Source organism: Colius striatus, chromosome 4 (assembly GCF_028858725.1).
Source record: "Colius striatus isolate bColStr4 chromosome 4, bColStr4.1.hap1, whole genome shotgun sequence".
Classification (NCBI taxonomy): Eukaryota; Metazoa; Chordata; class Aves; order Coliiformes; family Coliidae; genus Colius; species Colius striatus.
Genome location: NC_084762.1, coordinates 36,218,390 through 36,241,700, shown reverse-complemented (window position 1 = coordinate 36,241,700; position 23,311 = coordinate 36,218,390). Strand labels below are relative to the sequence as shown.

General features: G+C 37.3%; 1 protein-coding gene across 1 annotated transcript; it reads left to right on the top strand.

Annotated features, from left to right (window-relative positions):
* Window positions 1–2,196: 2,196 nt before the first annotated feature.
* C4H18orf63 (chromosome 4 C18orf63 homolog) lies at window positions 2,197–22,562 on the top strand. Its single transcript, XM_061995538.1, has 14 exons — window positions 2,197–2,383; window positions 3,075–3,153; window positions 4,404–4,460; window positions 7,723–7,834; window positions 9,038–9,079; window positions 10,137–10,213; window positions 11,769–11,878; window positions 12,533–12,629; window positions 12,723–12,808; window positions 13,373–13,550; window positions 14,574–15,587; window positions 16,509–16,625; window positions 18,951–19,035; window positions 22,202–22,562. The coding sequence occupies exons 1-13, from the start codon at window positions 2,250–2,252 to the stop codon at window positions 19,005–19,007; spliced, it is 2,160 nt and encodes a 719-aa protein (XP_061851522.1). The 5' UTR covers window positions 2,197–2,249; the 3' UTR covers window positions 19,008–19,035; window positions 22,202–22,562.
* The last annotated feature ends 749 nt before the right edge of the window (window positions 22,563–23,311 follow it).

Sequence of the window (23,311 nt, the reverse complement as noted above, 5' to 3'; positions counted from 1 at the left end):
TTTTCTAGGATATGACTGAGGTTAATCTTTTTAATGTGTTACACTGCAAGTAAGGCAAAGCAAAATGAGAACAGCAGTTATCTTTGCCATTGGTCTTCAAAAAAATGTTTCCAGTTCATAATTTTTTTAATGACAATTTGCAAAATTGCTGTTCAGGTGAATACTGGGTGACTTCATTAAATTTGGAAACAAAATATTTATTGCTGTCTTTGCTGCACAGGTAAGACCATTTCCCAAAAGGATTTTAGGATTTGGTGGGAGGAGAACTATTAAAACAGCCTTTTCTTATGTGAAGGGTTTGTTCCTGGCTTTCATAACAACAGTCTTTCTATCTGCCCGTTTTCCTTTGAAACACTTTGGTTGTGAAAGGTACTATGATTAAAAGGTCTATTTTCTTTAAATACTGAAACATTAGATGTTCTTTTTTGACATAAATATTCTGGTTCCTTCAAGCTGAGCTTGACCTGTGCTGCATAGAGAGAAGCATGCAACAGGCATCCAGCAGGCTGAATAACAGCCATAACTTTGTGTTACTCTGACTCACATGAAATTTGTTAGCACTGCATCAAATGATCACATCCTCAGTCTGAAATTGGGGTTCTTTTGGTTCTTCTTGTTGCTGCTTTTTAGAAAGCTTCTTCTCCCCCTCTACTCTGCCCTAGTGAGGCCTCACCTGGAGTTCTGTGTCCAGTTCTGGGCTCCTCAGCTCAAGAGAGACAGAGAACTTCTGGAGAGAGTCCAGCTCAGGGCCACTAAGATGATCAGGGGAATGGAACATCTTTCTTATGAGGAAAGGCTGTGGAAACTGGGGCTGTTTAGTCTGGAGGAGACTGAGGGGAGATCTTATTAACATTTATAAATATCTAAAGGGTGGGTGTCAGGAGATTGGGACATCCCTTTTTTCTATAGTAGCTAGCAACAGGACAAGGGGTAATGGGATGAAGCTGGAACACAAAAAGTTCCACTTAAATATAAGAAAAAACTATTTTATTGTGAGGATGAGGGAGCCCTGGCACAGGCTGCCCAGAGGGGTGTGGAGTCTCCTTCCTTGGGGGTCTTCAAGACCTGCCTGGACATGTTCCTATGCAATCTTATCTAGGTGAACCTGCTTCTGCAGGGGACTTGGACTAGATGATCTCTAAAGGTCCCTTCCAACCCCTACCATTCTATGATTCTGTGATTCTACGAGTCTATGATTCTATGAAAGCTCCAAAAATGATGGAGCTGCAGCATATCTATTCTATGAATCTGTGATATCTGCTCAGTGGCAGGGCAGTGAACATTCATGTGTGCTACATTCTACTTCCATGTGAAATACCACGTCACGTGCGCTTCAGTATATTGACTGTAGCATGAGCCAAAACTGCCTTATACTCTTGAACACAAAATACAGACAGTCATTTCTATTTTAAGGCAAAGCTTTAGGATGTGAGAGATAGCTCTGGTAGAACCACTATATGCCTGATCACATTCCACTCCAAATACCAGCTATGCTTTTTTCACCTTTTGATAAGTGTACTTATAAAAAAATTCATACCAAGACAAAATGCTGTTCTTCAGACATTTCTCCCTTGAGAACAAGAATGGGAAAAAAAAATTGTCAGTGTTCAGTATGAATCATGTAGCTGAATGTGATTCTGGATGAGTACAGCTTTCAGTCCAGTGTAAGACTGTACTCAGTTCTGCAAAGTTTAGAATACGGTGTCACTTGAGAAGACAGATGTATTTAAACAAGTTCACTGTAACAATGTGAAGGGAGCCTGGAGCAGGGAAAAAGGAAAATATTTCCAGTGTGCCTCTGTGGTTTTCATTCTCTCTGACAGTCTGACCACAGTCTTTGACTTGGTGACTAGATCTCTGTTGAGCTCCTGTTCTTGCCAGACAACGGTGGTCCAACATCACAGAAGGATTCCATAGCTCTTGGATCCTAGATAAATTCCATCTCCAAAACACACTGAGAAGAAGACAGAAAGGATGCTTTTGTCCTTGTCTTTACTCTGATAATTTGACTTCTGTAAATATTGTTCTCAAATATAATGATGTATTTATAGCAGAAGTATATTGAGCTGTTTTAGTTTACCAATTATGTTGTATTGCCTACCTAATCTTAATCAGAAGATAACTGATTATTCATCTACCTGATACCACATATTTAGAAACTTCTATAAACAAATATCTGCTTTATAAAAGTGAATAACTTTTTTCTTTTTAAGACCCAGTTGCTGTTTTAGGGCCATCAAGAATATAACATGAATGACACCAGGCACCAGTCTCTGTTCTTCATCAGTCTGCCGGAGCTACAAAAACTCTGTGCCACTACGGTAACACTGAGTTCTCAGATACCAGAAACTGAGACAAGGAGTACACAGATAAAGATTTGTAGGTAAAGAATTCTGAAGGTTATTATTTTCAGAAGCTGTTGGTAGTTTTGTTCAAAGATTTGATTAGCAGTACTGGAATGAACTGTAATAAAATGACAGAATCACAGAATCACAGAATGGCAAATTCCTTATCAGCAGCAACCAGGATAAACAAAACAGTTGGGGTGTTTGGTGGGGTTTTTTTTTTGGGGTGATGGAGGGGAGGGACTTGCTGACCATTGGGGAAAAATCCTCACGTTTCCATTATGTTTTGAACGTTATCAGCTAAAGCTAACAAGGCCACTGAATTTGAATTAATAGTTAAAATTCACCTGTATTCACATGGAAAATTGGAATGCTTTAGATATATCTTTTGATTTATTGAAATGTAGAGTACTCAGAAAGCATGTGTGTGCTCCTTAGTGTCACCAAGCATTATGTCATTCCAGTTAGTAGGGAACGGGAGAAATGAGAAATGCTGCGAAAATAAATACTTCTGTAGAGTTCTGTTCATGTGCCAGAGGGCTGTCTTAGACCACTGTGGGTGGATTAAGAGCAAGTAACTTGTCCAATATATTATACCAAACCGCTGGAAAATGATTAAAAGTAGAATTTATTGTGTTTGCAGAAAGTGAGGAAAATAAGTTTAGAATGAGAAAATCAAGTATGGAAATTTTTTTTTTTTTTTCCCCTAACTTTTTTTTTTTTTAATAGACAATTATTATTCCTGCATCAAGACATCCTTTCTGCACCTGTTATGGGAACACTAAATCAAATTTCAGTTGTCATGGCGGTCAGTATCACTAGTAAATAAATACAAGTAGTTACATAGTGTTGTGGATGAGCAGAATGTACCTCACTTGAAAGAGGGAAGCAGTGACTTGTTTCATTGAGGTAAAATGATGATTGAACAGAGTTCAGTAAGTTTGGTGGAATTTAACAACATTTTAAGTGTGGTTTGACAAGGTTCAGTAAGTTTGGTGGCAAGGTTTGCCTTAGTAATTACTGCATGGAAGAAACATGCTAAGGAAGACTGAGTTAGAATTACTCACATATGGAGTCATGAGGTTGAGTAGATCCCCTTGCTTTCTAGACTCCTTTTTGGAGCCTAGCTGTGGCTGGACCCAATCTTAGCCTCAGACTTGGTCAACTATTCATGTCTAAAGGAATTATCCATGCAGTATTTATAATAATGAACAGCTATATGGATTTGTAGTGTTTCATGGTATTAATTCTGCATGCTGTCAGTCATTTACTGAATATCTGTCACAGCTAAGGGATCTTTTTGCCTTGGTAAGGAAGGCTCTCTTAGTCTCAGGCAAGGATTTTCAAACCTTGAGAGGCATCACTGCTCAAGGGGTGAGTCAGCTAGCAGACGGGCTGGCTGCCATTCAGGGAGAGCTCAAACTGGGCACACCCTGATTTTAATATTTGTAGGGTGAAATAGTTGGCTGCTGATCAATAGCATAGACAAAGACAGATGTCTTTGGTTTAGCTCTGATATCTTGCTCCATGCTTTTGAGTTTCTAAACCACCTTACAAAATATTTTTCAAGACGCCTTCACCCCCTTGTCCGTGAGCAAGGGGCTTTGCAGTCACAAGTTCACCTCAATGGTGTGAGTCCTGATGCATCTCAGTCAGCGTGAACCAAACTAGGGTTAGGAGTCAAGTGTATCTGTCACATATGCATGCACATTTCTCGAAGAAGTGTCTTTTTCTGAGGATCAAGGAAAAGCAAAATTATGTCATTTAAAGCAAACTTTAATTTTTGTGCGTTAGTAATGTAGATGATAGGTGATATCTTTTACTGTTTTGATTGCTTGTTAGTGTATCTTTAGTTGGAAATGAGATTACACTATGCTAAATGTCTGAACTTATTTTAATTATCGTTCTCCTTTTAAATGCAGGATATTTTGTTTGCTCTTACTATTCCTTTACATGTTTTTCTTTGGCAAAGTCACTGATGAGACAGAATTTAATTTATGATTTGTTGAAACACCCTTTAATTTCAGACACTTGAATTATGGTTTTTTTTTTTTTTAGATGCCGTTTTACAAATCAGGAATATGTCAAGTGTACGTAGAGAAACAAGGAGCTACTGTAAGTGCTGAAAGGTGTCATGTTTCTTAAGATTGTGAGATTTGTCTGCGGTTGCTGTTGCCAGAGATGAGTATTTTTTGTAGGGCATGCAATTTGCACTAAGAAGCCAAGTTTCAGGATAAAACTCTGTCCCATAGATAAAATGACTCTTACGAATCTGCATGTAATAAGTACAGTTTGTCAGAGACAAAAGTTTTAAGAAGTTCTTGATCAATTTCACTAGACTTCTCTGCTGCAGTGGGGTCCTGATCCTGCTCAGGGGTGTTGGGATTTGACCTTGAGGCAGCGACAGATGAGGATGTTCAAACTGCCAAACTCTCTCCTCATTCACATTTTGGATTTATCTAGCCTATACAACACAGTCTCAGAAAATGAAAACAAAAACATAGAGAAGAAATGAAACCCATGAGCTTAGTAGATAATATATTTTTAGGCCATTATGCATCTGCTTTGTGATCTTCTAGTAAGCAAAGTTTGTGGGTTTTATGAATGCATGTGTGGAAGCACTAAAATTGCTGAGTCAAGACTGGTTGTAATCAAAGCCTGTAGCTCTTGTGATTCATCTGCACAGCCAGTTGGCCAAATTTTTCTTTTCTTCCAAGTTGAGGCCTGCATGGATGAGTAGGGGGGCTGAAGCACTTGAAGTAAAAGAAAGAAATCTATGAAATGTGGAAAAACAAATTGGTTACTTGGGAAGAGTATAGGAATGTCATCAGAGTGCACAAGGACAAAACAACGAAGTCTAAAGTCCTCTTGAAATAAAATCTGCCAAAGGTTATACAGGAGAATAAGAAAGGCTTTTTCAAGTACATCCATAGCAAAAGGAAGAGTAGGGAGAATGTGAACCCACTGCTGAATGAGGTGGATACCCTGGTGACACAGCATACAGAGAAGATGGAACCACTGAATATCTTCTTCGCCTCAGTATTTACTCCTAAGGCCAGTCCTCTGGAATCCCTGGGAAGATGGAGAGACTTTCCCTTGCTTAGGAAGAATCGTGTTAGGCAAGCTGGACACCCACAAATCCATGGGTCCTGATGGAATCCACCCATGAGTGCTGAGGGAGTTGGCTGATGTTATTGCTAAGCTGCTCTCCATCATTTTTGAATGATAGTGGAGCACAGGTGAGGTGCCCGAGGAATGGAGGAAAGCCAATGTCACTCCAGTCTTCAAAAAAGCAAGAAGGAGGACCCTGGAAAACAGGCTTCATCTCCATCCCTGGAAAGGTGATGGAACAACACATCCTGGATGCCGTCTCTAAACACATGCAGGAAAAAGTGGTTATCGAGGGAGTCAACACAGATTCACCAAGGGGAAATTCTGCTTCATCAACCTGGTAGCCATCTATAATGGCATGACAGACTGAGCAGATGAAGGGGAAAAGTGGATGCCATCTACCTTTGTTTAAGCAAGGCCTTTGACACTGTCTTCCATAACATCCTCATCAGAAACCTTAGGCAGTGTCAGTTGGATGAGTGGATGGTGAGGTGGACCAAGAACTGGCTGAATGACAGGGGCCAGAGAGTTGAACACAGAGTTGAGTTGGAGGCCTGTGGCCAGTGAAGTTCTACAGGGATTGGTTCTGGGGCCAGTCTTGTTCAACATCATTATCAATAACCTGGATGAGGGGACAGGGTGTACCCTCAGCAAATACCCTGATGACACCAAACTGGGAGGACTGGCTGATTCCCCAGAAGGCTGTGCTGCCATTCAGGGGGATCTTGACCGGCTTGAGAGTTGGGCAGAGAGGAACCTCATGAGGTTCAACAAGGGCAAGTGCAGAGTCCTGCATCTGGGGGGGAACAATCCCATGCACCAGTACAGGCTGGGGTTTGAGCAGGTCTGCAGAGAGAGACCTGGGAGTTCTGGTGGACAGCAAACTAACCATGAGCCAGCAATGAGCCCTCATGGCCAAGAAGGCCAATGGCATCCTGGGAAGCATCAAGAAGACTGTGTCCAGCAGGTTGAGTGAAATTCTCCTCCCCCTCTGCTCTGCCCTCGTGAGGCTTCCTCTGGAGTCCTATGCGCAATTCTGGGCTCCCCAGATCAAGAGTGATAGAGCACTTCTGGAAAGAGTTCAATAGAGAGCTACTAGGATGATCAGGGGTCTGGAACAGCTCTCTTATGAGGAAAGGCTGCGGGATGTGGGGCAGTTTAGCCTGGAGAAGACTGAGAAGGGATTTTATCAATGCTTATAAATTTATACATAAATGGCGAGTGTCAAGAGAATGGGGCCAGTCTTTTTTCTGTAGTGTCTAGTGACAGGACAAGGGAAAACAGACATAAGCTGAACAGAGGAAGTTTCACTTGAACACGAGGAAGAAATTCTTTGCTGTGAGGGTGAGGGAGCACTGGCACAGGCTGCCGAGGGAGGGTGTGGAGTCTACTTCTCTGGACGCTTTCAAAACCCGCCTGAACATGTTCCTGTGCGACCTGATTTAGGTGGACCTGTTTTGGCAGGGGGTTGGACTGGATGATCTCTAGAGTTCCCTTCCAACCCCTACCATTCTAGGATTCTGTGATTCTGTGAAGTATAAATGGGTATCTGGATTAGTAAAGGCTTCTACTGTTCAAATATGCTAACCTTACAAAACTGCATGACGATACATGTAACTGACTTGTCATCTTTAGATTTTCTGACACCAGCAGCTTAGTATAATGAAGTTTATTTCATAACCATGAGCTGCAAGCAGATCCTTGCAGGATCTCATTAGAAACATCCTCCTGAAGCTGTGTTAGTTAACTCTTTTTAAGCCATTGTAATTGGCTTATTTTTCTTGACTAATACTGTCAACAGATTGCTATGCAAGACAGGCAAGCAGTGAGGCAAGTAGTACTGCTGGATGAACAAAGCTATATTTCATATATTGTTCTTGTGATTGCAAGAAGATGTCTCTGGTCTTGAGTTTGACAGCAGGGTTAATACAGATTAATTTTAGATGTGCTTGTTTTCTGTAAAGACTTGCATATCTAGCAAAGTACTCCTTATGGCTCAATTAATCTTTTCTGCAAGTCTATTATCAGCCCTGTGAAAACATTAAATGAATTGTACTGCACCTTACTTTGGTGACGCATGCAATGTAAATGCCTACATTAAGTATTGTATTAACTTCCTCTTGTAGCTATGTAGATGAAAAGTAAAGATGTGTAAAATGTATTAGGAGGCAGTAGCAGGAACAGAATAATTTTTTTTCTGAAGCCTTTACAAAAAATATGTGAAATTGTTAATGAGATATTTTCCTTTTCTCACTGACGTTATTAGCTGGAAGCACCACAACCAGTTAGTCTGGCTCTTCTCCAAACCTGTCTCTCCTACACACTTACAGCCAGACTTGCACCCAGATGGAACAAGGCTGGTCATCTCTTGGTGCAAGGTATTTGACTCACCTGGGTAGGGATCAAGCATTTAGTTTTTCATTCTTTATTATTGCATTTATTTTCCATCATTTAATTCCCATAATTAATTGTTTTCCCTTATGAATTAATTCTTTTTTTTCATTTATCATATGATTTTTTCTTTGATAACATTTTTGTTGTTCCTTTATCCAAGTTCAATTATTCAATTTAGCCATCTGAATGGACATATCATGTGCTTTTTCACCTCCCTCTTCATCTTTGTAATACATCGAATAATTATTTCAACTGAACAGAACACACCAATTACATGAGTAATTTCCAAACCAAATATTGTTGGACAATAAATGTCTTCCAAAATTTTGGCTGATTTTTCAGATTCATCCTTTCAACAGTGGCACTTCTGCACATGGTTTGCATGCATACTTTTCTAATACAGAACTGTTTTTCTGTCAGCCCATCTTCTGCAAAACTGTCTTTTCAAAGGGTAGTTCCTTTGCCTGACATCTCTTTGCTAAGTCCTGTGTAGGATAAGAGTGAATTACCTAATTATGGAAAACCAGACGTGTTTCACATGCTGTGGTGTGCTCTTATTAACAGAGCAGTTGTAAAGATCGTTCTAAGCAAAGACTGAGAAAAATGTATATGTTACTGTCTTATTTCCAACCACAATATTAAAATTATTTTTGTTTTAGTATCTTCAAAAAATAGAACTCTCTGAATTAAATCAACTCATTCAGGAATAGCAGCTAGAAGTAGAGGATTAGATGTTAACTGATAGAAAATTGGTTTCAACTAAAGAGGCTCACTAACATCAATGTGATCTTGATATATGTAGCTTGTCTAATATTTGGTGCTAAAGTTGGACAAAACTGATGAAAAACAGTAAAACAAGTCGTAATACTATACAGATTTGCTTCTGAACCTGAGAAATGTATTAACTGTTAATCAATTAAAAAGAGCTCTATGAACAAATCCTTTATGGGGAGGAAAAAAAGATGTATAAATTACTCTCAGCTAATATACTTTAATTTCTCTTTTTAATGAAAATGTTAGTGAATCAGTGAAAATCAACTAATAGAAGAGTTGTTCACTCTTTAAAAGTAACAAACCTGTCATCATTCTTGACACATACAAACAAAACAGTGGGAGTTCTTTCTTTTTTCATAATGACATTAGGCATATCATTTAGAAAATAACATTAATGTATTTCATTTATTAAGGAAAAGACTTTTTGTCTCGTTCAGGAAGGCAAAATGCTGTTGGTAAGTACAATATTCTATTAATAGTAAACTTGTAAGAGCAGAGTATAGTTATGTGCTTTCATACTGACATGATCTTGGTATTGGTAACACAGTGTCTTTCTGGTTTTCATTGTGAAACAATTCCTACCAAAATACACTTTATGACAGATGATGCTCTGTATGTCAGCTCATCTGCACCTTTGAAATATTACCCATCAAAAAAGGTTGGTTTTTTTTTTTTATACTATTGATCTACAGCCATGGATTGAAATTTACCATTTAAAAGTTGTGCTTATTGTAATTAAATGCACTTACCTCAAATTATGAGTCTTGCAAGTGATGTTAAAGTTCCCTAATAACAGAATGAGGAAAATGAGCTAAAGTGACTGTCCTGTATATACTACATTTGCTGCTCAAAAAACTTGAGTCACAAAACATGCTGCTTAGCTATTGCAAAAAATAGAAATATTTTTGTTTCAGCATAAAAGTTGAAGGTTACATTTGGGGATATCAGAGCCTAAATTTGTAACAGGGACATATGTTGAGGAGCATGATACATCCAGTCCCTGTGCTACAGCTTGCGCAATGTTGAGTGAATGTTTTGGAGATGTGCCTTCCTGCAGTCGCTTTTCCTATTGATCACTTCTGGATGTGATGTAGTACTGGGCTAGATGACTCAGTACAGCCAATGGTTATAAGAACTATATTTGGTTTGAAAATGGGTGTTTGTATATCAAGGATATGAGTGTCAAGCACGCCAGCTGCACAGATAGACATGACTTTCGAGGGACGTGTACTATATCAGTAATAATTAATTATTTATCAAGCACCCAGCTGCATTGACAGCCATGAGTTCCTAGGGAGGTGTAATGCATCAATAGTAATTAATTATTATTTTAATGTTTCCACGGTTAAAATGCACTTGATTTTCATTTCCATGGTGAGAAAGTTTAGGCTTTTGATTTTCAAATGCAACATTTTGACTAACAACTACTTAAGATAAACATTTGGTTTAGCTTTCTGTCTAACAGATGAACTGTAGTTCAAAACAGAGCTTTGTGCATTGTTTTTATTTTAGTTATAGACCTCAGTGTGTCAGAGAGGCAGCTTTGCATCAGTGTGGAGGCTTGCTCGATTCGGTTGCCACCCCCTGAGGTATATTTCCTGTCACTTGTGACTATTAATCTTTACCTTCTTTTCTGTTAGGCAGCTTGCAGTTAACATGATGGAGATAGAAGTGCGTTTCTGGTTGCATTATGACAGTGACTATATTTGTTGACTGTCTGCATCTGTTATAAGTGCATAACGTCCATGTTACAGCTGTATTGATGCATTCTCACAGGCATTGTAGAATTGAGATTCTAGTCTCAGAGAATCTCAGAAAACTGCTAGCAGAATATAGTAGGGAAGTGTCTTTAGGATTCTAGATTTCCTTCTAGCACTGTTTTCTAGAAGACTTTCACTGTATCACTGTAATACGTCATTTTTAGTAAAATCTTAAAAGTAAAGCTATAGGTAAGTTGTCCCCACCTATGTTTAAGTCCCTATTTATAGTTATTCCGGAATCTGCTTCATTTTCTACGCAGCTTCCAAAAGATAGGAGCAGCCTGGGTGCTGCTGCGTGCCAGCATAATTAAGTAGTCTTTTAAGAACTCATGAATGAGGTTGAAAAGTTACCATCCTTTCTGACAGCCATGTGACCATTGTTGAATGTGTCCATACATATAGGGGCACATTTGTCAGGCTTGCTGGTTTCTTCCAAAATAAGTCATTCTCATAAAAACTCTTCTTTCTTAGAACATCATAGAATTTCTTCTGTGGCCTAGCAGGATAGCATAAATGTTAAAGCTATATAAGAATTTGATTCAAAAATTACACAAAGCAATGATGGAAGGAATCATGATGTGGCTTCACTATCGGTTGCATCACTTTAATACTTTTCTAAAATATAAAATGGCCAGATTTTTCTTTTACGGTGAATAAATGCAAACCCTGGTTGACCATAGGAAATATTTCTGAAACCTCTGTGTTTGATTGACCCCTTACAGTCAAATATTTTAACATTGGGAAAATGTCTGGTGGTTTTTTACTTTATGGATAAAACTTTATGTCCCATTAATTCTGTTGCTGGCATCTCAGCACTTGATTAAGGAAGGTGGCATTCACTGTTAATTGACTGTTAAATACGACTTTCTGATTTGAACCTTAAAAAATGTGCCTGGAAGTGAGACAGTTCTTAGTTTGACAAATTCCTTCTGTACTCTTGCTTATTAAAACACTTGAAGCTTAAGTCTCACTGATTTAAGTAACCTTTAAACCTTGTGCTTTAATAACTTTTGGAAGTGTATGCTCTAACATAACAGACTGCCCAGGGAGGTGATGGAGTCACTATCCCTGGAGATATTTAAAAGCCATGTAGATGAAGTGCTGAGGGACATGGTTTAGTGGTGGGCTCGGCGACATTAGGTTACTAGTTGGACTCAATCTTAAAGGTTTTTTCCAACCAAAACAATTCTATGTTTCTATGATTTTATAAGAAAGTGTGGTTGGACTTTGGTAATGGGAATATCTTCTGAAATCAGTCTGTAAGAGCTGATAAAAAAAAAAATAATGTATAAGCTTCAAGGTATTGTGATACATGGTTATTTTTGAAAAATTTGTGTACTGCTGTAGAAATATTTGTAGATAACTTTTTTTTTTCTGTTTTAAGCTGGGAGATTTTGATATTTCAGCAAACACCTTGAAGATGTTTGACAGCAATGAAAATACAGTTATTCACCAACATTCCATATTAAGTAACTGGTGCTATGTTTTACCAAGGTAGGAATCTGTTTATATTTCAGCAGAAACCCAGACATCTCCTGGAATATTTACCATTAAAAATTGTGAATTTGATACTAGTGATAGGAACACTTCTGTTTTGCAATTGGATTTACAGTCAGGAATCTTTCTTTTTCACTTTTGTGGTCTCATTGTAGAAAATGAGAATAATTAATGAATCATAAATTACACATTTAAATATTACAACAATTTCAATAATCTCTCTGCTACTTCTGTGATATGCAAAGCATTAATTTTTATGAAATACAATTTTTGCAGAAAGTGTCAATGTAAAGAAAAACTGTATTTGCATCTTTGCCACAAACTATATTTTCACCTGTGATTTTCATCATAAAAAGGAGAGAAGTAATGGTATGTGTGAATGTTCTACATTCACTGGCACTGAGCATTACGGATAAGAGAAAATAGACTTGTGGGTGCTGCTAAGTTCTTTTCCATACCTTGGGAAATACTGCCGTTGTTCCATCATAAACTATGACCCGAAGATACAAGTCCTCAAAACGTGAAAATAATCCAAAAATACTTTCAAGGCCAAAAATAAGATTCACTTTTCTTTTTCCTCAAAGTCCCAGTGTGTTTTCAGTTGAGTTTTATGACACGCTTTCTAAGTATCCCTTCTTTACCTGTGTGCAGCATGAAAATGGGTCAGATCATAAACATTAGCCACGTAATTCCTCCAGAATCTCCTTTCCGTTCATATGAAGAATTTCAGATGCACTGGAAGAATCTGGTAAGAAACCATATATACTGCTTTTGAGTCTCCCTCCCATTTTTTGTCCCTATGTGTATTTGTAAAACACGTGTGTTGTTTTTTTTTCTACAGTATGGATATATTCTTCCAGAGGATCTTGAAGAAAAAGAAGTATACTTCAGTGTTTACTTCAAGCCAATAGGAGAAAGGCTCTTCACGTATGCGTTCAGAATATTTTCTTTGCTTTTCCTCTACTACACTTGTACTGAAGATCTAATTTTCATTTTTGATCATGGCACATTTTTTTCTTCCATATTTCCATATGGAAGTCAGTGGACAATTATTTCATTAGACAAATTGGAACAAAATGTTCAGTCAAGTCTCTTTGTTCTATTATTAAATAACAGTAAGTCAAATAGATCAGTTTGCTTCACAGATTTGGTAAACGTAATGCCACCTCAAACAGTAATGTGAAAGGATGAGTTTAATTCCTGTGAAAATATGGCCAACAAAGATTTATTTTAAAGAGAATGTTCCTGCTAAGAAAGACTAGGTTAAGGATTGCTTACACTGAATAATCTCCCCTTTAGTAGGTTAGTATGGTATAATACTGTTGAGGTCCTATAACTTTATGAGCTTTTTAACTCCCTTAAGAAAGTAAGTGCTTCTCCTGACCTTTTTGACAAAGCTTTAGACATGTCCATGCTTTCTTCTCAGCAAAGACGATTCATAATTGTTGACATGTAAAGAAACTTGTTACGTATCTCTGAACACTTACTCAGGTATCCTTTAAGTTGCATTCGAAGTCAGCCAGCACAGTATTTCCCCAGAACAGATTCAGAAAGCGTGTTGAACTCTTTTGTTTCTGACATGAAGCACAGCCTTTCACATCTATGTGGATTTCCAGTAAAGATGACAAGTAAAGCACTTTATGCTACACAGGAACTCTCCAGGGCTGCGGTATGTGTTAGCTCTTTATTTTACATATGTTTACAGCATGTACTTTATCCATGGTATGAAGTGGTCTTTATCATATTCAGAACATGGTAAGAGTGTAAAACCATGCTTTTCACAGCATACAACTGTTAGTCATGCATCTAATATGCTGTTGTGGTGTTGTTTATGTCACAAAAGCATTAAAAAATAGGACTTAGTGTTAAGTTGATATCAATATTTGCAGTTACATAGACCTTACTTTGCTGTTGGATAGCCAGAACCTTCTCATACTCCTTCTACAATAACGACAACAAAGCTCCCAACCACTGTAATTATTATTAATAAAAATGTTTTTTTAAAAATCACCCTCCCCAAAAATATAAATTTCTGTAGACTTTAGCATTTAAAAATACTCAAGCTGTAGGAGGCAAGCAATCAAAACTCCTTTAATTTGGGGTTGTGACAAAGGCAGACACTCAAATTTCTTCAGCAGTAGTGTGTGAAAGAAGAGATGAAGTAATTAATTCTGAACAAAGAACAGTGACACAAATTGCAGAGGTTCTAAAATACTATTGTCCTCTTTCAGAAAGCAGTTTCTGTTTATGTCTCTTCAGTGATCAAAGATAGAATGGCTCCTCTTTGTCGTTTGAAGCTTTTATAGACACACAAATTGTCTTTTGCTTAGAATACAGGTGCCCTTAGAAGTCTTCAGAGATAGAGTCCTATCAGTCAAACTCTCTTCAGACTGCCTCAAAAGGACTAAGCACTACCTGGTTGGAACGCATTAAACCAAGATAGTGACTGTCATTTAAGTCTTTCCTTCTAAGAAATACGATATTCCAGCATAGTTTATAAACAAAAAACTGATGGGAGGAGAAAACAAATTTCATTTATAGTGATAACAAAGTATTGTTTTAAAAGGTAGTTTGTTCTCATTCAAAACAGGAATACAGCTATAAATTGTGATGTATATTAATTTAGTGTCATATAACGATGCAGACTTTTAAATCCAGATTATTCAATTTAGCGACTCTTCTTGTATTGTAGGAAATAAAATCTAAGCGTGTGAAATTGGATGGTGAAGTGGTTTGTGTAGTATCTCTAACGCAGACTTCTCCAAGACAACAGACTTTTCCTGGAAGTTCTTCATCGTGCAGTACGAAAGACAGCCACTGGATGGAGCGTTTGATTAAAGAGCCAGCAACGCACACTTCCTTGAGTAGCCGTAAGGGTACAGCAAAGGTTTGCACTGACGCAACGGAGAAATCAGTGAATAATAGGCAACTATCAGCAGTACCAGAGTTACCAGTTTTAAAATCTTTAGGAACGCCTGTAAATTCGGCCTTTGAACCCATCCCAAAAAAAGTCGGCAAAATTATACCAATTTTCAAAGGAAAGTTAATGCAAATGAATGGAAAGAGCGCAAATCAAACAGATGGGAAGAAAAGAGAAAATACCGAGAGTTGTTCACCAGTAAATGTTATGGGTGTTTCATCTGTCAGAAATTCCCCTCACAGCAACATACTTCAGGTGATGAGTGCCAAAGCATACATAAAACAAGATATACCTGTATTTCGATGGAAAACAGAGTCTGTCAGACAAATGACTAATTCTGATTTTTCTGATAACTCAGCTTCAGGTGGGAATTCAAGTGAAGTCAGTCACAAAAAGGCAAATTCTCGTTCCTTTCTTAAGAATGTTGGGTCAGTACTTCAGAAATCAAACATTGATCTGAATCTGGATACATATTCATCTCCTACTTCCACTGCAAGACGAGGAAAAAAGTTTGCAAGTCAAAATGCTAAGCAAGTTCTTGAGAAATACCACCAGTCAAAGGAAGTGCCTTTGCAGATTTGTAAATTAGACAATGAATTGACAAATACGGAGTTATCACAGCAACTAGGAAAGAGATCAAATGAAGGAGCAAGGTTAAATATTCATGAGTCTGTCTTCAACAGTACAATGTACATCGCCAAAAATGAAGAAAATAAAGCAGCATGCCATTCTAAGGGCTATATTGTGAAGACAACCAGTCAACATTCCAAATCTAACTTTGAACAGGTACAGTAAATAACAGCACTCATTCTCACTGGTTCTCACAAATTCAGTATGTTCTAAAACATTGTTAAGCAAAAAGAGCCTGACTTTCATCATGTTTCGCCATCATTCTCAATATAATTTGTTAAAATTTCTAGTATATAAGTTAGTGTTGTCAGCCACTGCTGCTTTTTTTTCTGAAATTATGATCTGCTGTGTTGTCAGAGATTCTTTTTATTTGGGACTTTTAAGGTGGAGTAATTAGTTTTCCTTTCTTCAGAGATTTTATCAGTTTATCAAGATTTTTGTGAGGTTAACATGGTGAAATTTACGGTATTCAGTCTGTCTTCATTTGAAGAATTGTTCATAGTAATGAACAGCTCCTGGAAGGAATCTCAAGACTCATAAATTGTGTATTGCTGACTGCAGTGTGTAAGGCATTGTGCTGTTAAACAGCATTTACAAATTTTACAAAATTCCCAAATTTAGACAGAATTTCACTAAAAGCACAAGTTGCAACAGGAAAAATTCCTACTGGTCATAGTCTTCAGAGTGAGAGTAGCTTAGTACTGGAACAAGTTTCACAGAGAGATTGTAGAGGTGTTATCCTAACTTTGAAGTTAGCTCTGTTTTGAGTGAAAGTTATGACTTTCACAGCCTAATCCTATCACTTCACAGCCTAATCTTTCCATGATTCTGTCTGCATTTCAATAAAATAAATAGCTGAGCTGATTTCAGAGCATTTTTTATGAGGATAATATCCCACAGATTGGACACATGGATGAAATGTGTTGTGCTTACCACTTTTTTTCACAGATAAAATGTAATTTGGTAGGTTATTTGAACTTTATGTTATGAGAGCATGTTGAAAAAGTAGGTAATTTTAACAGAAAAACACTGGGGTTTTCTTTTTGCTAATGAAGGTATAAACTTTTCTACTTTAAGATGATTACAGGGAATGAGTATCTGACATGTGAAACACTGACCTCAAAACTGACTTCCTCAGTCAAGGAGAACAACATGGAAGGATGTGTAAAGAAAGGTTGTGCCAAAAGAAGACAGGTAAAAACCCCCACCCATACACCTCTTCACCCAGTCTACAAGAACTCAAATTAAGGCATAAAGAAGAAATTTTTATTTTTAAAAATTTTAGCATATACCAGTTAAAATGGTGAAACCAAGAAGCCTTATTGAGCCCGTTCTGGATAAAATTGACCTTAACCAGGATAAAATTAACCACCTTTATTGGCTGTGTTACTGTTACTTCAAGTGTGCATTTAAAATGCATGTCTCCTGCAAAAGATATTACTAAAATGAAAATGTTTAATGCTGTTATTTAATATAAATAACTTAATATAAATATGTTTCTGAATCATATTTTCTGATTCTACAAAGAACCATTTCATCCCGGCCAGTATAACTATGGGTATTCTTAAGAGCTCTGAAAGTGTCCCATCTTAAGTGCTTGAATTTAGCAACATGCCATAGAAATAAGTTTCAAAAGGCTATTTGTAATTAGTTCTGATTTTTTAAAAGTTATATTATCTTAATTATTTAAAATATCTAAGTCATTATTGAGGCCAGCAGCAATTAGATAAGTTTCTAGAATTATTTTGGGGTTTATATACTTTTTTTTCCCTTTGGATACTGCTTTAATTATAGTGTTGTATACTTTACAGTCCTCTTCAAGATATTTTCTTATGATTCTTATGATTTTCTTTTTACCTGCTACTGGCCTACGCTTCTGCTTCTAAATGTCAGTTCTTTAAAACTCAGTTGTATCTTTCATCTCCTTCTCCTTAGAACATTCTGTATGTTTTTACTACCCAGAAATTAGGCCCATTGGAAGGAACAGGTCCCAAATCTCCAATGTATTTTCTTACATAGATATATACATATTATTTCTGCTAATAGTCAACTGAAAATACTGTGCAATAACTTTACAGAACAAGCCAAGAGGAAAAGTTGCATGAATTTTACTGTCTTTTCACCCAGGTTCCCTTGCCTTTTGTATTTCATTTCAAGTGTGACCATTTGAGATCCGAATTTCCTTTGCCTGGTCACATGTTGCAATGTATAAACTTACCTTGTCAACATACTCACTAATTGCTAATTAAGAACTGAAGAGTATGTATCCATAATTCAGATTCTTCCATTTAATTCGCATTTCTGAACATTAAATTTTATCTGTTATCTTTTTGGTTTGTTATACTTTTAAAGTCAAATGTGAGATCATTCAGTAACTTTTAATGGTAACTAAAAGAGCACAGTCTGTGCTATGCTTGCAGTTCGGAAGGGGCCAGTAGAGCAGTCTCAGGGGCCTCTGCGGGAACACACGCACACCCTAGAGCTCAGGCTGCAGTAGGGAAGAGGGGAGTTGCTGTGGGAAACGCCAGCCCAGCTGCTCTGACCTGGCCCCCTCCAACTGCAGCTGGGAAAGGCCCTTCTACGGAGCCACAACTGAGCCTCTAGTTGCCGTCCCAACACTGCAGTGCTACAGCAGTAAAGAGTCACTCTACAAAGAAGAAGGAAAAACAGTGACTAAAAATAACTGTGGTTATAAGAATAACAACCCCAGGGGTCTGAGTACTGAAGGGAAACTTCCACCATGATATGAAGTCCTTTCCCTGCTGCTGAGTATGACTCAGCTGCACTAGAGCTTGTGAGCATGGAGCTAGCTCTGCAGCTTGGGCAGACTCGACAAGAAGAGAGCTTGCAGCTTGTCTGGCAGAGCTTCTGGGGTGGGGAAGGGGCTCTGTCCTGTCCTAGTCATGACTCAAAAGTACCTCATGCCATTCCTGCCTCTCCAGACAGGCTGTGTGACATGGCTATGAGCCTGAGCCCTGCAAGCTACTTTTGGGACAGCAAGTTCTCACTGTCAGCCTGCCACGCTGCCAGTGCAGCATAGCCACTGCTACAGCCAAGTGAGGTCCATGAGCAGCTGGAGGCTCAGGAAGAGGAGAGAGACTTGTATGTTAACTGGGGTAGGAAAGGACCTTCCAGTGCTCATTAGTCTGATTCCTCCTCTCTCCAGATTAAAATGCAATTGCGCTGACTAGGGACACTGCTAAACACTTCTCTGAAGAGTAAGCCTTTCTCATTATCTCAAGTTTGGACATGAGAAATGATCAGTTTGGTTTTGTAAGTCTTGGCTGACAGGATGTGAAAAGGTATTTTGAAAATATCTCTGGTTTTAGTTATTTACCCAGTGAACGTATAAACGTACTTTACATTTACATTCAAAACCAAAAGCTTCTATTAATTACTTCTTATATGATTCAAATAAGCATTTCACTCAGGAACTGCTTTTTAACTGAGCTGTCAGCTTGGTTTTTACTGCTTTGTTTGCTTTACCACTTTTGCCTTTTGTTTGGATTGTTTTAACAGAAAGAAGAAAGTTGTCCAAAGTTAAAGAGAGACAAAAGAAGTAAGCCTTCTCTTTAGGTTTTCTGGAGTATTGAAAGAAAACTGGGTATGTTCATTACATTAAATACTTCCTTTATTAAAATAATATCACATCTATAATAGTTCCTACTGTTTTGGATCATTGTAATGATATCAGCTTTCTCCGAAGGAATCACTTTACTAAACAAATGCTTCTAGAGGAAAATAACAAGATAACAGAAGCTAAAATCTTAGGTTTCTTGGACACTAGCAAAGAAAGTTTCCCCCCTGTTTTTTAATGTGAAACAAGCAATATTAAATACAAAGGTATTTTATACTTAGTAGAACTTAAAATTTGTCTTAAATTTGTATTTTGATTGTCTCATTTTCTTTCAGACAAGAATAAATCTGAGATTTTTTGTGCTGCTGAGTTTCATTTGAATCTGAGCTGAAGTTAAAACCATAAAACATTAAAGCGAACCTCTGGATAAATACCATTATGGTGCTAAGATCTAATCCAAAGACAAAGTGATCTGTCATACAAAATGAATAAATTTAGTTCTGTAACTAGATACTTTAACCCACGTTGTGGGTGGCTGTCGATAGTCTTGCAGGATAGAACAAGCCTTTCTTTTGACTATTCATTTGAATATTACGGATACATATAACATAGGAAACTCATGAGTCTTATTGACCTATTGCCTAATCCCATGTTATTCGTAGTAAAACATGCAGGAAGGAGTAGCCTATGCACTTGACTGTTTCAGAGATAAATAGAAGTATATTTATTCAAATGAAAATATTGATACAAGCAAGATGGTCATACAGACACAACAGCACAAAAATGCAGATTGTACAAAACAAACAGGAAAAAAATAGTAAAAAAAGAAAAACATAAACTGTGCATTTTTTAGTATGGCTTTTGGCTTTGACATAAATGATAAGTAGCCAAATATGCATTTTGTCTCAGAGATGCATTTTATGTCCTTCCTTTCTTTGCATGGATAAATTTCTTCCAGTGAACATACATATCAGTTGTTTGCTTTCCCTAAAGAAGATCCATTGTATGGATGGAAGCTCCCATACAGGGCCTTCTTACTTCAGTGTTCAGGATATCCTGTTCCTGAGACTAGCATTTAATCTCTTCTGCTTCAAGTCAGGCAGTTCAGGCATGATCCATCTTCAGAGGTGATCTGTTTTAGCAATTCAGTATAAATATCTGTAGGTCCAAAGACCATGACTTTCACTGAGGACTTACGAACAGAAATGATGTGTCTGAGAATGGTCAGAACTTAACTTTTTTACTGAAATTTTTTAAAAAGCCCTCTTTTTTTTTTTTTTTCTCTTATTTGTGAGTTAAAGGCCACAAGATTGAGTTGATCGTGGTAGACAATGCTTAAACCATGGAGCAGAAAGTGTTTATGATTTTTTAAGAATCCCATTGATATGGGTTCTTCATTGATGTTGATGATTTAAAAAGAAAACTAGAGGTCAAATAACTTCTGCTCTTGGATTGGTTCCTACAATTTTGGTTCTGAAAAGCTTTGCTCTGAATTTATTTATTACATATTATGAACATGGCTTCAGAGGGCATGTTTTCATTTGAACACTTGAGAATTACTTGTAAGTTTTCAAATATACTGCGTAGCAAGATTTATGGGTGGGAAGGTCTTAGAGTGGAATTCAATGATTTAATCAACAAGAAGGACTTGGATCTATAATTCACGACAGTACCAACATTTTTTTACAATTATCTTGCAAAAAGAGTCAGTTTTTATGACCAATGTGCCAAGTTGCACAGCCTCTTAGCTTGTCCTCTTAGGAAATCACAGCATAATCCTATTTTTCTTCTTTGTTCTGCTGGTAAAAATAGTAGGTATGTTAGTAAAGCAGCATGACAGAAGTATTTAACATAGCAGGAAGCTGAACATTTGATTTTAATACCAAATCATTCTCATTCATTCTGGTTTTACTCAGACAATCCCTCACTCTCAGGGGAAGGACTCAGGTTTTTCTGTGACATAAAAAGAGTAGCTAGATATTAAGTTTGAGTTCTAAGAGACCCCTCTCCTGCCTCCATATTTAAAGATCTGAACTACGCTAGGTGTGGATACAATGTTCTTTTTCAAGGCTGTGCAGATTAGGCCAGTGGAACCTCCAATGCTGCTGAGGTGTCCAGCCCATGGGGTGCAGGCACGACGTCGGCTATTGGGTGAGCTCTGTAGGGTCTGTTGGGCACATCTACTAGATTTTCACTGAATGCAATAGGAGTTCTGACATCTAACACATATGTAGTCAGCTAAATGTAGGTGATATAAGTCTTGAGCTCAAAACTATCCTAAGGGTCAGGCTTAAAAGGTTATTCAGTTTAAGTAAAGACTTGCATGATTACAGAGTTTTCAGAAGAGGTTTATAGATTCTTTTATGCTGTTTTATATTTACTGTCACATTAAAAAAAAAAAGTGTCTATGGTTAATCTTTTATTAACAAAAGTAATCCTATCATTTTCAAGGCCAAAAACTACCGCGAAAGGGAAGTTAGGCTACTAAGAGCAATCAGAAGAACAGAGCATCTGAAGGACAGTAAACACTTGTGCAGATCCTTTTAAAAGAAGGAGTTGCATCATTACAAATGTTGGTGCTAGAATAGACATATTCAAAATAGCATCACTGAAGTTCCCAAGCGTTTTCCACTGATGTGCAAAACTCTTCCTGTTGCTCTGCTCCTGCGTTGTCATTGGGCACTGACCTTTGCTTTTAGTTGCCAAATTTTGTTTAGCAAATGAGCAGCTACAGATTCATTACATACAGTAGTACTAGTGTGATTGTACATCAAAGTATTTGCTGGTGTTACTGTAAGGGTATTGTATGAACACAAGAGAAAGGCAGGAGCTATACACAGCTGGAATAAAGTAAAAATTCTCAGCAGTTTTGTATACAAAGTCTAGAGATCTCTTGGGCTGATTCTTTTAAAAGGTGAATTTCCCCAAGCCAACATTTAGGAATTTAGCTTCTAATTAGGCTATGCTACAGAAATTTCAACAAAGTCATCTTTCAAATGCTTTCTTGATGTGAAATGTTAAGCTAACATGATAACTTTTAAGGAATCATATAAATACAAACTTTGTAAACAGAATGCAAATACAGATGTGAAAGTACAGTTTGGGTGGTTTTTTGCATATTAACCATACAGTTCTGAGTTGTTTTTTATTGTATTTGGTGATCTAAACTCTTTCTGTGTTTTCTTCCATTCAGGTTTCCTAGAGGGCATTAACATATTTGAGGATCTCTGAGTTTTGTGAATTTTACTCTGTTTCACATCATTGGTACCTGTTTCTGAATGAAAAACTGAGGGTTAAGTGCTTACAGGCAAGTGAATCCATGGATGAAAAGCTGAGTGTTAAATACTTAAAAGTCAATTGAATCCTTGTATCTACAACTTTTCCAGACAGTTCTGGCTAATAAGCCTCCAAGTAATTTGAAAATTTAGCCAACTGCTTAGTCTCTGAATCACACTATGTCTATCCTATTACTTGCTGGTGCACCTAATATTTTTTCCAAGTTATTTTGAAGTTTCAAGGCTGTCTTTTTATGATATAATGAGATTTAATTCTCTACTAAAATGTCTAGGCCTCTTTGTTTCATCTGTAAAACATTCCTAAATAACTTTTCCTTGTCAAGTCAAATGGTTAGAAAATAAATGGTATATTTTTTTTTCTTAGGGGACTAATCTGAAGGCTGGATTTAATTCAAGCTTCTTTACTTCTTGTTATAATTTTTAATGAATTTCCATTTTCAGAAATGAAAGTGCTCTGTAAAAGATTTTTGAAGTGTAGTTGGTAATTCCATTCTTCATCAGTTTGTGCTGAATGTGTATAACTGCCCTTTGAGTAATTTTATCAGCAGAAATGTATCTTCAATGACCTAATTCAAGATGTAGTTACAAATGTATCCGTATATGTGATTGTTGCCTCATAATTGCTGTTTTTAAGTGAATAATGTTGTGTTACCTGTAAGAAATAGAATGCCACACCAGCTCCTAAACTCACATCGTGTAGGGCTCTAGCTTAACACTTGCTCTGGACATACATTCATAAAGCTTTTCCTAAAGGAATTGGTACAATGGGACTTTGTGCACTCCGTGAAAACCTTTTTAGGTTTCTAGTGCCATACCTATAGTTATATTTACCTCATTTTTCAAAGTAGGGTTTTGCACTACTACAGTGACAACTTTCTCTTCTGTTTTCTTGAGTAGTGACTGTTAACACAGCTCTAATTTAATGGTGACAGTGTTTCATGGGAAATGGGCACTTCGACATGTAATTTTCTCATACATAATACAAAAAGTGCAAATGTTACAAAAAT

Excerpts from the sequence above, each read along its gene's own strand:
- C4H18orf63 (XM_061995538.1), top strand. The coding sequence starts at position 2,250 with ATGAATGACACCAGGCACCAGTCTCTGTTCTTCATCAGTCTGCCGGAG. Across the intron at positions 3,154-4,403 it reads AAATTTCAGTTGTCATGGCG|ATGCCGTTTTACAAATCAGG; the intron begins GTCAGTATCACT and ends TTTTTTTTTTAG. Across the intron at positions 12,630-12,722 it reads AGATGCACTGGAAGAATCTG|TATGGATATATTCTTCCAGA; the intron begins GTAAGAAACCAT and ends TTTTTTCTACAG.